The sequence below is a fragment of the Delphinus delphis genome, chromosome 4 (assembly GCF_949987515.2).
Source record: "Delphinus delphis chromosome 4, mDelDel1.2, whole genome shotgun sequence".
Classification (NCBI taxonomy): domain Eukaryota; kingdom Metazoa; phylum Chordata; class Mammalia; order Artiodactyla; family Delphinidae; genus Delphinus; species Delphinus delphis.
Genome location: NC_082686.1, coordinates 122,581,776 through 122,597,035, shown reverse-complemented (window position 1 = coordinate 122,597,035; position 15,260 = coordinate 122,581,776). Strand labels below are relative to the sequence as shown.

The window sequence follows — 15,260 nt, the reverse complement described above, 5'->3', positions numbered from 1 at the left end:
AAAAATTTCACAATTTGTATGGAAACACAAAAGACCCCGCATAGAAAAAGCAATCTTGAGAAAGAAACACGGAGCTGAAGGAAGTCAGGGTCCCTGACTTCAGACTATACTACAAAGCTACAGTAATCAAGACAGTATGGTACTGGCACAGAAACAGAAATATTGAATCAATGGAACAGGATAGAAAGGCCAGAGATAAATCCACGCACATATGGTCACCTTATCTTTGATAAAGGAGGCAAGAATATACAGTGGAGAAAAGATAGCCTCTTTAATATGTGGTGCTGGGAAAACTGGACAGCTACATGTAAAAGAATGAAAGTAGAACACTCCCTAACACCATACACAAAAATAAACTCAAAATGGATTAAAGACCTAAATGTAAGGCCAGACACCATCAAACTCTTAGAGGAAAACATAGGCAGAACACTCTATGACATAAATCACAGCAAGATCTTTTTTGATCCACCTCCTAGAGAAATGGAAATAAAAACAAAAATAGACAAATGCGACCTAATGAAACTTAAAAGCTTTTGCATAGCAAAGGAAACCATGAACAAGACCAAAAGACAGCCTTCAGAATGGGAGAAAATATTTTCAAATGAAGCAACTGACAAAGGATTAATTTCCAAAATTTACAGGCAGCTCATGCAGCTCAATATCAAAAAAACAAACAACCCAATCCAAACATGGGCAGAAGACCTAAATAAAAATATCTCTAAAGAAGATATACAGATTACCAACAAACACATGAAAGAATGCTCAACATCATTAATCATTAGAGAAATGCAAATCAAAACTACAATGAGATATCATCTCACGCCAGTCAGAATGGCCATCATCAAAAAATCTACAAACAATAAATCCTGGAAAGGGTGTGGAGAAAAGGGAACCCTTTTGCACTGTTGGTGGGAATATAAATTGATATAGCCTCTATGGAGAACAGTATGGAGTTTCCTTAAAAAACTAAAAATAGAACTACCATACGACCCAGCAATCCCACTACTCGGCATATACCCTGGGAAAACCCTAATTCAAAAAGAGCCATGTACCACAATGTTCACTGCAGCTCTATTTACAATAGCCAGGACATGGAAGCAAACTAAGTGTCCATCAACAGATGAATGGATAAAGAAGATGTGGCACATAAATACAATGGAGTATTTCTCAGCCATAAAAAGAAACGAAATTGAGTTATTTGTAGTGAGGTGGATGGACATAGATTCTGTCATACAGAGTGAAGTAAGTCAGAAAGAGAAACACAAATACCATATGCTAACACATATATGTGGAATCTAAAAAAAAAAAACAGGTCATGAAGAAACCAGTGGCAAGACGGGAATAAAGACGCAGACCTACTAGAGAACAGAGTTGAGGACACGGGGAGGGGGAAGGGTAAGCTGGGACAAAGTGAGAGAGTGGTAGTGTATAAAGGGACGTATATACACTACCAAATGTAAAATAGATAGCTAGTGGGAAGCAGTCGCATAGCACAGGGAGATCAGCTCAGTGCTTTGTGACCAGCTAGAAGGGTGAGAGGGAGACGAAAGAGGGAGGAGATATGGGGATATATGTAAATGTGTAACTGATTCACTTTGTTATAAAACATAAACTAACACACTATTGTAAAGCAATTATACTCCAATAAAAATGTTAAAAAAAAAACACACAAAGATTCCAGATCCAAGTGAGATGGTGTAAGCACACTGCTCTCTGTCTCTCCCACTTAGTGTAGCTATAAAGCCTGGATTGGACATAGAGCTGCTATTAAAGGAATCTGAAAATGTAATAGTAGCAGGCAGATTATGTTAAGACCTCCAAAAAGCTTTTGTTTATATGCATTGTATCTAGTGATATTTACGAGAATTAGAAATTTAAACTGAGATATTGTTAAAACACAGACTCACACTCCAATAGCTGTCAGAGCAGTGATGTCATCACCAAATATCACAAACCTCTGAAAACTCCCACTGTACACTCATAGGAGAAAGAGTGAAAAAAGCAAATAACATCTTAGTGATATAGTAAATAGTTCTGACCACATTTTGAGAACGCCTGCTCTATGTGCAATGAATGAAGAATATTGTTTTGAGGCACATATGAAATATTCACCAAAATCTACAACAAAGGATCTTTTGACAAATATTTTTAAAACTAATTTCACATTAAAAAAATAATGAAAAAGAACAAAGCAGAACAAAACCAAGAACACACAACAGAATACATTAACAAAGAGCTATAAAAATGTTTGGAAAATAAAAGACGTTTCTAAGAAATAAGGACACATGTCTATTTTGTGTTTTCTTCTGCCTTGGTTCTTAGCACTTTACTTTCTTAAGTCTCTCCATTCACATAGGGTTAAAAGAATACCAGATTCGTGCTTTGTCAATACCTTTTTACACATGTGCTTACATTGCTACTGAGGAAGACCTCACTGTAAAAATTTAGGTACTTATATTTAAGGAACTCTTTATATCAAGCTTACCCATTTTTTTTTTAACAAATTCAACACTTACAAGGCCATATCTTGGGTAATGAAGGTGACCCACATAAGCACTCAAATGCCCTTGCACAGTCTCAGCATTCCAGAAAGAAAGCCTATTTGTTCAATTTCTTGTTATCCGAGGAAGACTCTGAAAAAGACAAATGGTTCAACAGTTACCAAGGTACATCTATGAGAAGTTATCAGATATTACACCTATTAAAAATTATCAACTTATCATGACCCATCTAGAGTAATATTTTTGAAACCTGTAGGAAAAATATTATGTAGATTACCTTTGATTTTACATGGCAGCATTAATTTCTAATGTTTAAAAGACTTTTCAGCAAAAATAATTTTCCTTACCTGGCTTAAAATATGTCAGGGGTAGAGAAGTTTCAATACTCAAATGACATGTTATATATTTTCAAAGAAATTTTTAGTTCAATAGAAAATATATAAACTTTAGTTTTAGAACATATAAACAAGTATAACATATGGTAGAACACAAAATAGGTTTGAGCAATATTAAAATGTGATGTTAATTTTCAACTTTAAAATATCTTATGATATTTTAGGTCTGGCCATGATCTGAACCCAGGGGAAAGGACAGTCTCTTCAGTAAGTGATGTTAGGAAAACTGGATATCCATATGCAAAAGGATGAAACTGAACTCTATTATACCATACACAAAATTCAACTCAAAATGGATTAAAGACTTAAACACAAAATCTGAAACCATAAAACTCCTAAAGAAAATATAGGGGAAAAGCTTCTTGAGGTTGGTCCTGGCAAAGACCTCTTGGCTGTGACACCAAAAGAACAGGCAACGAAAGCAAAAATACTCAAGTGGGACTATGTCAAACTAAAAAGCTACCACACAGCAAAGGAAACCATTAAAAACATGAAAAAACCTAGAGAATAGGGAAAAAATATTTGTAAGCTGTGTAGCTGAAAGGGTTGATATCCAAAATATACAAAGTACACCTCAATAGCACCAAAAAAAAAAAAAAAATGTGCAAATGGACTGAATAGACACCTTTCTAAAAAAGACATACAAATGGCCAAAAGACACATGAAAAGTTGCTCAACATCACTATTATCAGGGAGATACAAGTCAAAACCGCAATGAGCTATCATCTCACACAAGTTAGGATGTTTATAATCAAAAAAAGCAAAAGATAACAGGTGTTGGTAAGGATGTGGAGAAAAGGGAACATCTGTACACTGTTCATGGAATGTAACCTGGTGCAGCCACTATAAACAACAGTATGGAGGTTCCTCAGAATACTAAAAATAGAACTACCATATGATCCAGCAATTCCACTCCTGGCTGTATATCCATAGAAAACAAAATCAGGATCTTGAAAAGTATATGCACTCACGTGTTTACTGTAACACTATTCACAATAGTCAAGACATGTAAGCACCTAAATTGACATGTTGATAAAGAAAAACTTACTGAATTGTTACCTTTTTTTTTTTTTTTTTTTGCAGCATGCGGGCCTCTCACTGCTGTGGCCCCTCCCGTTGCGGAGCACAGGCTCCGGACGCGCAGGCCCAGCGGCCATGGCCCACGGGCCCAGCCGCTCCGCGGCACGTGGGATCCTCCCGGACCGGGGCACGAACCCGCGTCCCCTGCATCGGCAGGCGGACTCTCAACCACTGCGCCACCAGGGAAGCCCCTGAATTGTTACTTTTAAGTGGTATAAGTTGGAATATGAGTAGTCAGATGACAGACTATGTTCATCTAAACTACAGATATATAGATATCAATTATAAGTGAGATAACACGAGGAATCCAAATGTAAAATCAAACTCACACAAACAAGAGATCTTATCCAGTATCAAGTTTTACTAGAATTTTTCAAGATATAAGTAGTCTGGGCTTCCCTGGTGGCACAGTGGTTGGGAGTCCACGTGCCGGTGCAGGGGACGCGGGTTCGTGCCCCAGTCCGGGAGGATCCCACGTGCTGCAGAGCGGCTGGGCCCGTGAGCCATGGCCGCTGAGCCTGCGCGTCCAGAGCCTGTGCTCCGCAATGGGAGAGGCCACAACGGTGACAGGCCCGCGTACCGCAAAAAAAAAAAAAAAAAAAAAAGATATAAATAGTCTATTTGCCACACAGAGGTGAAGCTTCAGGAGGAGGCCCAGGAACACTGACAGAACTCCTTGGGTCCTATCTTTCCATTTCAGGACACACTCTGGCCAAAATTAATGTAACAGATTACTAAATAATTTATGTACCTACATTACTTAACAGAATGGAGTTATTTTGGTCTGAAACATCTCCATTTTATACCCAGACAGTTAAACAGCTCATTTGACATTTTCCAGGGAGAAGTGCTCCCTAAATCCACAGATTCTAGATTTGCTCACAGTATAAACCCTAGACAAGACAGCTCCATCCTATTATAAGCATAAACGGATAAAATCTTTCCTACTAGCAAATACTTTTAGTTCCTTAGCCAGGAGATCGGTCGTTAGTATTTTTACGTGAAGATTTGACCAGGTCACATTTTTTCTTGAGGGCCAAGATGGTAAAGTGAAAGACTAAATCACAGAATTGCTACTTACATTTTTCCATCCCAGACTTATTATGAAGCAGTCAAAGATAAATATTAGCACCTTTGATCTTGCTGAATTATAAAAAATTTTTAGACATACTCCTAAAATAGTGGTTTGGGGATTTTTTAAATTATTGACTTTTATTAAAACATTTTATTTTTTATTACTTTGTCATTAAGTTTATAAAGAACAAAGAGTGATCTATATTTTAATAAAACAATCCTCAAATAATTATTCAAGCACCCCAGCATTTATTTTGTAGAGACTGAAAAATCTTTTTATATGTTGGAGACCAACTGAAGAAGCTTTGCTCTTACTTACTGAAGTCTGATCTAAATAATATGTGAACCAAAGCACCTCACAAATTATCCATTTTTCAGTTTCTAATTTTTCAAAAAGGTTCATTTTAATTTCATTAGAGTTCTTCTCTAGATTAAGAATCCAAAATTTTTTTGTTACAATAGTGTAAGAAAAATGATAACATTTCTAATTTCATTGTATACAGTTAAGATAGGCCCTCTGAACTTCTACCGAACTGGGTTGTTAGTAGGAGAAGTCGTCATAATAATAATAGTAGTCAAAAGGACACATATACCCCAATGTTCACTGCAGCACTATCTACAATAGCCAGGACACGGAAACTACCTAAATGTCTAATGACAGATGAATGGATAAAGAAGATGTGGTACATACACACAATGGAATATTACTCAGCCATAAAGAGGAATGAAATTGGGTTATTTGTAGAGATGTGGATGGACTCAGAGTCTGTCATACAGAGTGAAGTAAGCCAGAAAGAGGAAAACAAATATCGTGTATTAACACATATATGTGGAATCTAGAAAAATGTTACAGGGGAACCTACACCTACAGAAATAGAGACATGGACGTAGAGAACAGACATGTGGACACAGTGGGGGAATGGGAGTGTGGAACGAATTGGGAGATTAGGATTAACATATATACACTACCATGCGTAAAATAGATAGCTAGTGGGAACATGCTATAAAACACAGGAAGTTTGGGCTTCCCCGGTGGCGCAGTGGTTGGGAGTCCGCCTGCCGATGCAGGGGACACGGGTTCGTGCCCCGGTCCGGGAAGATCCCACATGCCTCGGAGTGGCTGGGCCCGTGAGCCATGGCCGCTTAGCCTGCGCGTCCGGAGCCCGTGCTCCGCAACGGGAGAGGCCACAACAGTGAGAGGCCTGCATACTGCAAAAAAAAAAAAAAAAAAAAAAAAAAAAAAACACAGGAATTTCAGCTCAGTGCCTAGATGAGTGGGATGGCAGGTGGGGTGGGAGGGAGGTCCAAGAGGGAGGGGATACAGGTATATATATGGCTGATTCACGTCATTGTACAGCAGAAACTAATACAACATTGTAAAACAATTACACTCCAATAAAAAAAAAAATAGTAGTCATGGAAAATGTAGCCATAACAGAAGAAGTAATTTGTTGCCATTTCCAAATCTACAAATGTGGATTATTATCTCTCTTACTCTCCAGTTAGGTGTGTCAAACACTGGAGTCTGAGGTGAGCCTTTGAAAGTGGGTGAGAAGGGATAACTGAAGCGTGTCTCCTAAATCTGTGTGTTCTGTGTTACAGTTCATGAGAACACTTTTTTAAATGAAATGGTCCATCTCTTCTGTGAAGACTTGTAGACAATTTGTGAGAAAGCACTCACTATTATTTTGCAAAGAATGGATCAACTCATTATTATATTAGGACACAATGCTCTTATTTTGAGAGATTGTTCCAATTCACTAAGCCAAATTCTATGGTTATCCAAGTTCTCAATTCTTCTCCAAAGAATGGATTCTAAATTTTCACAAACTCTAATTCAAAACAGGACTCTCCACAACACACCACACAGAAAACTTCTGGTATCATTTGGAGTTACAGCAGATTTGTATCTATTTATTATCTATGATGCCAAAGTTAAGCCCTGAAAAAAGCAGCAGCACTTTTTCAAATCTGAAAGCTTAAAGTAAATATTTCTTATAGGCACAACAAATGGTAAAGTTTAACTTGAATGACCCTGAGAGGCTGGCCTCCCAGGGAGGGAGTGAGCCTTGCAGAACTTCCAGTAGAGGACTGAGAGGGAATCAGGACTGGTCCACATGACAAAACAGGTGTAAATGCAACGATGCACCCCATCCAGTCATGCCAGGGCAATAACTGGTGCTACCTTAACCAGGAGTAGTGAATAGAGTAATGGGGTGGAGAATCAAGGATATGATACATTTCACTGCTTATCAGCATCAGATTATATTCAGGAATGACAATGAAAAGCACAACTGGTATGTCACGGGACCAAAGTGATCATAATAAATGCTGAGGTAGTTAGAATTCTAAAGAGTGAAATCCTACTTTCTTCACACTGATACCATCTACCTACCATGCTTCAGATTGTAGATAAGACTGTAAATAATGTCTTCTGACTGGTGATCTCCCTTCCCTTCTGGAACTGGGGAAGAGAAGGGCACAATGAATTAGACATTGTTGTTAACCAGAAGGTATGTGTGAGCACTGTTTCCTTGTCATTAGGTACAAACAAAAGGACATGACCCTGTGACCTGAGCAGCAGGACTAGACCACCACAGCCACAACTTCTTTTACTTCCTGTATCTTGTGCCTCGTTTGACCACCTCTCATTCAAAGTCGCTCCCATCTGAGTTTCAGAACCATCACACTTCTGTTTTACAAATTTCTTCTTGCCCTCCCTTTCAATCTTCTTTAGGCAATAGATGAAGAACCAGTGCTCTTTACCTACCAGTTGTCTCTACTTTGATGTCCCATAGGCATCTTAAATTCATTAATTTAACTGGACTTTACCCCGAATCTCATCCTGTGATCCCTCTCTACATGTGTGCACTGCCACCCATGCAACTGCTCAGCTGGAAACCTTCTTAAAATAATCGTCTTCCCTTCCCCTCTCCCAAATCTGTTTACTCACCAAACACCATGTTTCTTCTACTCCAATTTCTTTCCCTCTTCCTCCTCCTCCTTCTTCATCTCTGAACGCCCCTCCCCCCTTCTAAATTTACTAAACAATACCTAGCTTTTTAGGATTACATTATTTTGCGTCTGGAATTGTCACTAAATGATTTCCCAGCTGCTGTTTTACAAATCATCCTGCACCCCGTCACTAATTTAGTTTTTCTAAAGCAAGAGTCTAATAGTGTCTTTCTCACACCAGGAAGTATATGATTCTTCAATCCATCCTCCAAAATAAAATCCAATCTCTCCAGCGTAGTGTATGGCCTTTTATAAATGTTGCCTGCCCAACTTTTCCAAGAGTGATTACGTCGGATAGTGGTAGCTACGATTAGAAAATTTCAATGGTTTTTCCCAATAGCATTGTATTTCTCTACTAAAAACTATCAAAGTGGGTTTCTGATCTGTAGGCAGCTTTTATCCACATGGTTTCAGGACCACAATAACCTTCTGTTTTGTAGTTCTTTTCTTCTTCACATCTCACCTGCATCAAGCCAACTGCAATGGGGGGTGGGGGGAACAGCATGATGAAGTCTCATCTACTTCTGAGAACCTTGGCCTGGAGGTAACATATTTGATTCATCTCACGTCTGTTGCCAGAAATTCACTCACATGGTCTCATCTAGATACAAGGAACTGTAGTTCTAAGCTAGACCTCCAATTCTCAACAATTCTATACCATGGAAGAAGGAACACAGCTGATGTTAGTTACTATACAATTTAGATTTGACCAACAGAATATGAAAAGTGAAATAAGTGAAATAGTTAGAGTGAAAGTGAAATAAGTTAGAGAAGGCAAATACTGTATGATCTCACTTATCTGTGGAATCTGAAAGAAACTAAACTCAGAGAATAGATTGGTGGTTGCCATACGTATGGGGGTAGTGGGTTGGAGAAGGTGGTGAAAAGGTACAAACTTTCAGTTATAAGATAAAGAAATATCCTAGGGACATAATGTACAGCATGGTGACCATAATTAACAGTACTATATAGTGTATTTGAAAGTTACTAAGAGAGTAGATCTTAAAATTTCTCACACAAGAAAAAAAATTTTGAATGTATGTATGGTAAGGATATTAACTAAACTTGTAGTATTCATTTCACATATACACAGATATCAAATCATAATGTTGTACACCTAAAATCAATACAATGGTCTATGCCAATTACATCTCAATAAAAATAATTCAAAGTATCATCTTAAAAATTACTTATATATACATTATTAGATATTTATAAAATTATTGAGTTTGTTTAGTTTTTTGAATCTAAGTTTTCTCTGGAAAGGAGCTCTTTAATGTTTGATAGCTTGTATTCTGAATTTTTTAAACATTTTATTCTAAGGTATATTTCATTGAGATTATAAAACTCAAAAGACCAGATATGACACATTTTACAGAATTCTTAGATTAAAAAGTTTATATTGATGTGTGAAAACACATATCTTTGGCATGAAATGTAAAGTAACAAATTTACTAGTTGTTAAGTTTCAGTTTTTAAAATAGATATCTTTAATTTTCTTTTTTTCTCAAATAGAAAGTCTATATCATATTTTAACATTGAGTAGTATAAAGTGATAAAGTTTACTCAGTTTATTTTTAGCCTCTGAGACTAAGACAAGCACTTATTTATAGCTGTCCCCAGTTCAAAATTTAATACACCAGAAAGATATAACTATAGAATTCTTATATTTGTTTTCATTTTTTTCAGTAATTAGAAGGAAACTTAGAGATTGTGTAAAAACATTGATCTCATTTTAGAGATGAACAAACTAAAGACTTTTGAGATTAAGGTACTTAATGAAATCAGCTAGATAATAGATTCTATCTCATGAATCAGTTTAATTTTTTTCTCATTAGACATTTGACTGGGAGATAGAGAGGTCAAGGATGGTTCTTTTAAGGCAAAGCCCAGGGCCTGTCTGAGTAAAAAACATTTAAAGGAGGTCACGGTGATAGAACTTGTGAACGATATTCCTATTTGACTAAATCCATCGACACAGATATTTAAAAATGATTTTTGTCTCCAAGTGTTTCTTTTTGCTCATTATTTTCGTGGCTTCTGACATCCTATGACCCATGTTAATGAGGGCTGTGGACTCATGAATTGCTCCCTCCTGGCTTTAAGCAAGGAGAGGTTTCCAAAGTGTGATTCAATATGGGAAGCCCTAAGATACCACGTGGGTGTCAGATGTCAGCACATCTCTGTTTCCCCCGTGAAGAGGTTAGCCCCTGCTAAGGTACAGAGTTCACTTAGGATGCCAGTGGTCTAGATATCCTCTGACTTGCAGCCTTGGTTGCCAAGCGCCTTTCTCCTTGTCTAATACCCATTTCCCACTGCTGAACAACCACTGCTGAGCTAAACAAGGGTGCCCTGGGCCCAGGGTGACGTTCTACCTCACCTTGCATTTTCACTCTCTCCCTCTTCACGTGTGCATTGAGAGAAAGCCCTCTCACACCTTCCTCACACAGTGCAGAAAGAGAAGCCATGACTGTGGTTTATAAAACTAAATCTCAAGCAAATTTACTTAATATAATACTATACGGTGCATAAACATAGCAATCTTCCTATATTCCCCTCCATAGCTGAATACATGAACAAGTAGACATTTTCTGCATTCACTTAAAAGGACTGTCGCCATCGGCAGCACTGCACCATCCTTCACAGCAAAGTCTCCCTTTCTGATACGGGTCTATGGAATTAGAAAGATACAAGTTGTTTTCTCTTCCAAGTCTTACATAGATGCTCTTAATTTCTCAGTATCGTAATACCATTTCCTCCTTTTTTTCTTTGCCTATTTTTCTCTGTCAAGATCATCTCTAAACACCTTTCCTTTTCTATCTATTCGGTAAATATAATCTAAAGTAATGTCCAAAAATATGTAAGTCTAAAATATTTAGATTCTAGATAGTTTTAACATACTGGTGATTACGGTTTCCTCTTCTATGTTCTTAGTCATAATAAGTTATGAAACCAATAACAAAGATGAAATTAAGAACAGCCTTGGACAGAGGATATACTATGCAGCAGAGGATACTGCTTTGTGCACCCGATTTTGCTATGGATCTTATAGGCCTTTTATCATGAGGACTCATGACCTTAAGGGCCAAGAAGTCATAACTCTGAAGAGACCACTAAGGTATACCAGCTGTTGTTTTCCCTGCTGCCTGCAGGAGGTCGGTGAGCAATTACCCGGGTACTTTGTAAAGTAGTTCAGTAAGAATTTTTACCCTATCATTGAATTTATATAATCAAATGAGATTTAAAGGAAAAGTGATCCACCAGCTATTGGTTTATGCTTGAGGATAAATTGTAGGAAGAAAGGCAGGTGGAAAAGAGTGAGCAGTTAGCCCCATGTCCCTGAGCAGTGTGCCCTCCGGGGGTGAGATCTTAGATCCTTGAGCTCCATGAAGACCAGGTGTCTCTTTCATAGTACTTGACAGCCCTCTGATAGAGAACATGGATCTCAGGGGAGACGCCAGGGCACAGAGTGTTTATAGGAAGTCGGCATTTGCCTATATCTCCATTGGCCTGAGACCGGTGCTGCCTAGGTCACTCAGTCATCCATACAGGTAGCTGTGAGAGCAGAGCACACAGACATACAAGCACATAGAGATTTGATGTCCAATACTGCACTTATTTTGAAAGGATAACTGACCTTATTCATACTAAATTTTGTTTTCCATGTCACTTGCTTTAGAGTAGGTGAGGAAAAACTGAGAGTTGGACGGAATATTCTCTACAACTTATAGAGCACATTAGCATACATTATACATTTGGTCTTAAAAAATAGACCTAAGAAGTCCTTATTTACAGAGGAACATGCTGAGATGCTCTCCAGGTCATCCAGCTAAGGTGCAGAGCCAAGATTCCAGGCCCCATTTTCTTTTCATCCTAGCACAATTGCCATTAATATTTGAAAATTGCCCCAGTGATCAGAGCTCTGTCCATACATCTAAACCACTGTTTTTAAAGGAGTTTAAGAAAAGAGTTTTTAATAATTTAGATATTTTTCATAAGTATGAATAAAAGAGAAAATTTTTAAATATAGGAGGCCAGTAGAGCAGTACTTCAGAGTGGAGACTGTGTATGCAGTTTGTGTCTCTTCCCTTCCACTTTGCAGCTGTGGAATCTTAACACAAATTAATTTACCTCTCTGTTCCTCTATAAATAGGAATAATAGTACCAACCTGCTAAGAATGTATTATGAATTAAGTGGTGCATAGAACACTGTTTTGCACTTAGAAAATGAGCAAAGGATCCAAATAGACATTAAAGAAATGTCTTTTTCAAAGAAAACATACAAATGGCCAAAAGATATATATGAAAAGCTGCTCAAAATAACTAATGATCAGAAAAATGAAAATCAAAACCACAATGACATATCACATCACACCTGTTAGAATGTCTGTTATCACAAAGACAAGACATATGTTGGCAAGGATGTAGAAAAAAAGGGAACTTCTGTACACTTTTGGTGGGAATGTAAGTTGGTATAGCCATTATGGAAAAAAGTATCAAGTCTCCTCAGATAATTAACAATAGAACTACCATATGAGCCAGCAATCCAACATTTCAGTATATATCCTAAGGAAATAAAAACAGGTTTCAAAGAAGTTTCTGCACTCATGTGTTTATTGAACTCTTACTTAGTAGCCACAATATGGAAACATCCTTAGTGTCTATTGACTGATGATTGGATAAAGAAAATGTGAGATATGTATGGATATATATAAATAACTTTATATATGTGTGTGTATATATAAATGCATGTATATACACACATAAAATATTATTCAGCCAAAAAACAGAAGAAAATCTTGCCATTTGTGACAATATACATGCACCTGAAAGCATTATGCTAACTGAAATAAGCCAGATAAAAAAGACAAATACCGTATGGTATCACGTATAAGTCGAATCTGAAAAAAAAATGTCTAACTCATAGATACAGAGAGTATAATGGTAATTGCCAGGGGCTGGGTGGTGGGAGAATTGGGGTATGCTAGTCAAACACTCCAAACTTTCAGTGATAAGATGAATAAGTTCTGAGGATCTAATGTGCAGCACGGGGACTACAGTTAATAATACTATACTGTATACTTGAAATTTGCTAAGAGATAGATCTCATGTGTTCGTACCAAAAAAAAAAAAAGTTACCTATATGACGTGATGGTTGTTTCATTTAACTTAAATGTGGTAATCTTTCTACAATGTGTATGTATACCAGGTCATCACATTTTACACTTTAAACATACTACAATTTTGTATGTCAACTGTACCTCAGTAAAGATGGGAGAAAAGAATATGACTAATTGAAAAACAAGTATTCAGTAAATGAGAGCTATTATCAGACATTGTTATGATGATGATGATGATTACATATTACCTGTACTCTTTTGTTTTTGTAGATAGAAATCTATGTTCCTCCTGGTATACCAATAGGTTATGTTACTCAGACCTGGCACCCATATCTGCCAAAGTTTACACTTCAAACTGAGAATAAAAAGGATGTTCTAAGAATTATAGGCCTATATTTTGTGTGCAACACTTGTGGAAATGTTGAATTTAAGGTAAGAGATGTGATATATTTATAGGATGTGCTTTCCTAATATAAGGAGAATATAATTTTGTAGGATGTTATAAATATATTAAATAAATATTTTTAAACTGATATCTCAAGAGGAAGATAATGTGCTCATGTTTTTAACTTTGATCAGAGGTAGTTATTGCTCTGATTAAATGTCAGTGTTGATTATATTAAAAGGGAAAAAGAGAAGCAGAGCCTTATAGTCAAAAAAAAATAAGCAAAGCATCTAACATTTAAATATGGTGGGTTTTGTATGGACGCACTGGATATTATCATTTTAAAAAGAACATTAACCTTGTCACTAAATCTGAATGCCAAAGCACATGGTATTCCCTTAGTCTGAAACACAGACTGCCAGACAGACCCTCTTCAGAAGCTCTGACATCTTTGAATTCCTATGAAAAGCTCACTTACACAAAGAGAATTTTAAGAAAAATGGTGTAAGACATACGGTGCAATTATGCTTCTCTATGGCCCTGGTCTTTGCATTAATTGAGTCACTGTAAATCACAATATATCTGTGTATTTACTACATGAAGAAATTCTATCACAGCAGTTTTCCAGCAGGTGGTCTAGCCTTATAGCCTTTATATTATTTAGATGCAAACGTATAAAGTTTGGGTGCCTTATAACTTAATCTTAATATAATGATTCTATTAGAAAATCATAAAATCTGTTCAATTACATCCACATTTCCACAGAAGGGACAAAAATCTCCTAACACTGAGCAGGACTGTCCCCTTATGATAAGATGTGGGAACTCTGCCACTGTCCCCTAACTGCCTAAGATTTTCCACTATCCAGCATCTTTCTTTTACATTATCTGCCTAGCTTCCCTAGTAGTTTTCAATTCCTGTGTTAGACTGGTTATTTAAAGATGAATCACTTCACATGGACTTCCTAGTCTAATGAGATGGGCAAACCTACGAAAACAACAACTAGTATTGTATAAAGAGACTTTATAAAGGCTCTTTTAAAGAGATACATATAATGTGTGTGTGATATATATGTAAATGGACTTTATAGAAGTATATATAATATCAGTTCTCCATGTAGAGGATGGTATGTCTATCAAAGATTCAGAGCAGTGGAAAGATAATTATTCATTCAAGGAACAGTATTAACAGAAGTTTAGCTGGCAGATAGTTTATTTGGTGGAGATAAGTGAAAACACAGAATACATTTTGAAACTCTGATATTTAATGCTGAGAAATTTAGATTTCATCCAGCAATCCTTCCCAATGAATGCCTTAAAACATACATTATATGTAATGAATTAACTTCTCTCCTGTACTTCTAGAATGGTGCTAACTAGGTATTCTTTCAGATAATTCAGAAATAGTCACTTGAATCAATTTCTGATGGAAAGCTCGACACCTTAAGGCTGGATTTATCAGTATGAGGGACCACTATGGAACAGAGACTCCATCATGGTATCAATGGTCTGTGAAAGTTGAAGTAGAAAGGGATAAGAGCCTGAACATGAAGGAGCAGGTGTTATTCTAAAGGAGAAAATAATTCAGACATATTTTATAAGGAACTGAGTGAAACTGATTCATAGATTTGATGTCATTTGAGGAAGAAAAAAATTTGGAGATGATTCTGATGTCTCATGTTTGAGAAGCT

The 15,260-nt window shown here is 36.8% G+C and overlaps 1 protein-coding gene across 1 annotated transcript in view; it reads left to right on the top strand.

Moving 5' to 3' along the window:
- LOC132424459 (phospholipid scramblase 2-like) overlaps positions 1-15,260 on the top strand; it is a 74,426-nt gene that overhangs the window by 14,344 nt on the left and 44,822 nt on the right. Inside the window, exons 2-3 of the mRNA XM_060010172.1 lie at positions 11,000-11,220; positions 13,456-13,617. Coding sequence (XP_059866155.1) covers positions 11,000-11,220; positions 13,456-13,617 — 383 coding nt within the window. The remainder of the gene's footprint in view (positions 1-10,999; positions 11,221-13,455; positions 13,618-15,260) is intronic.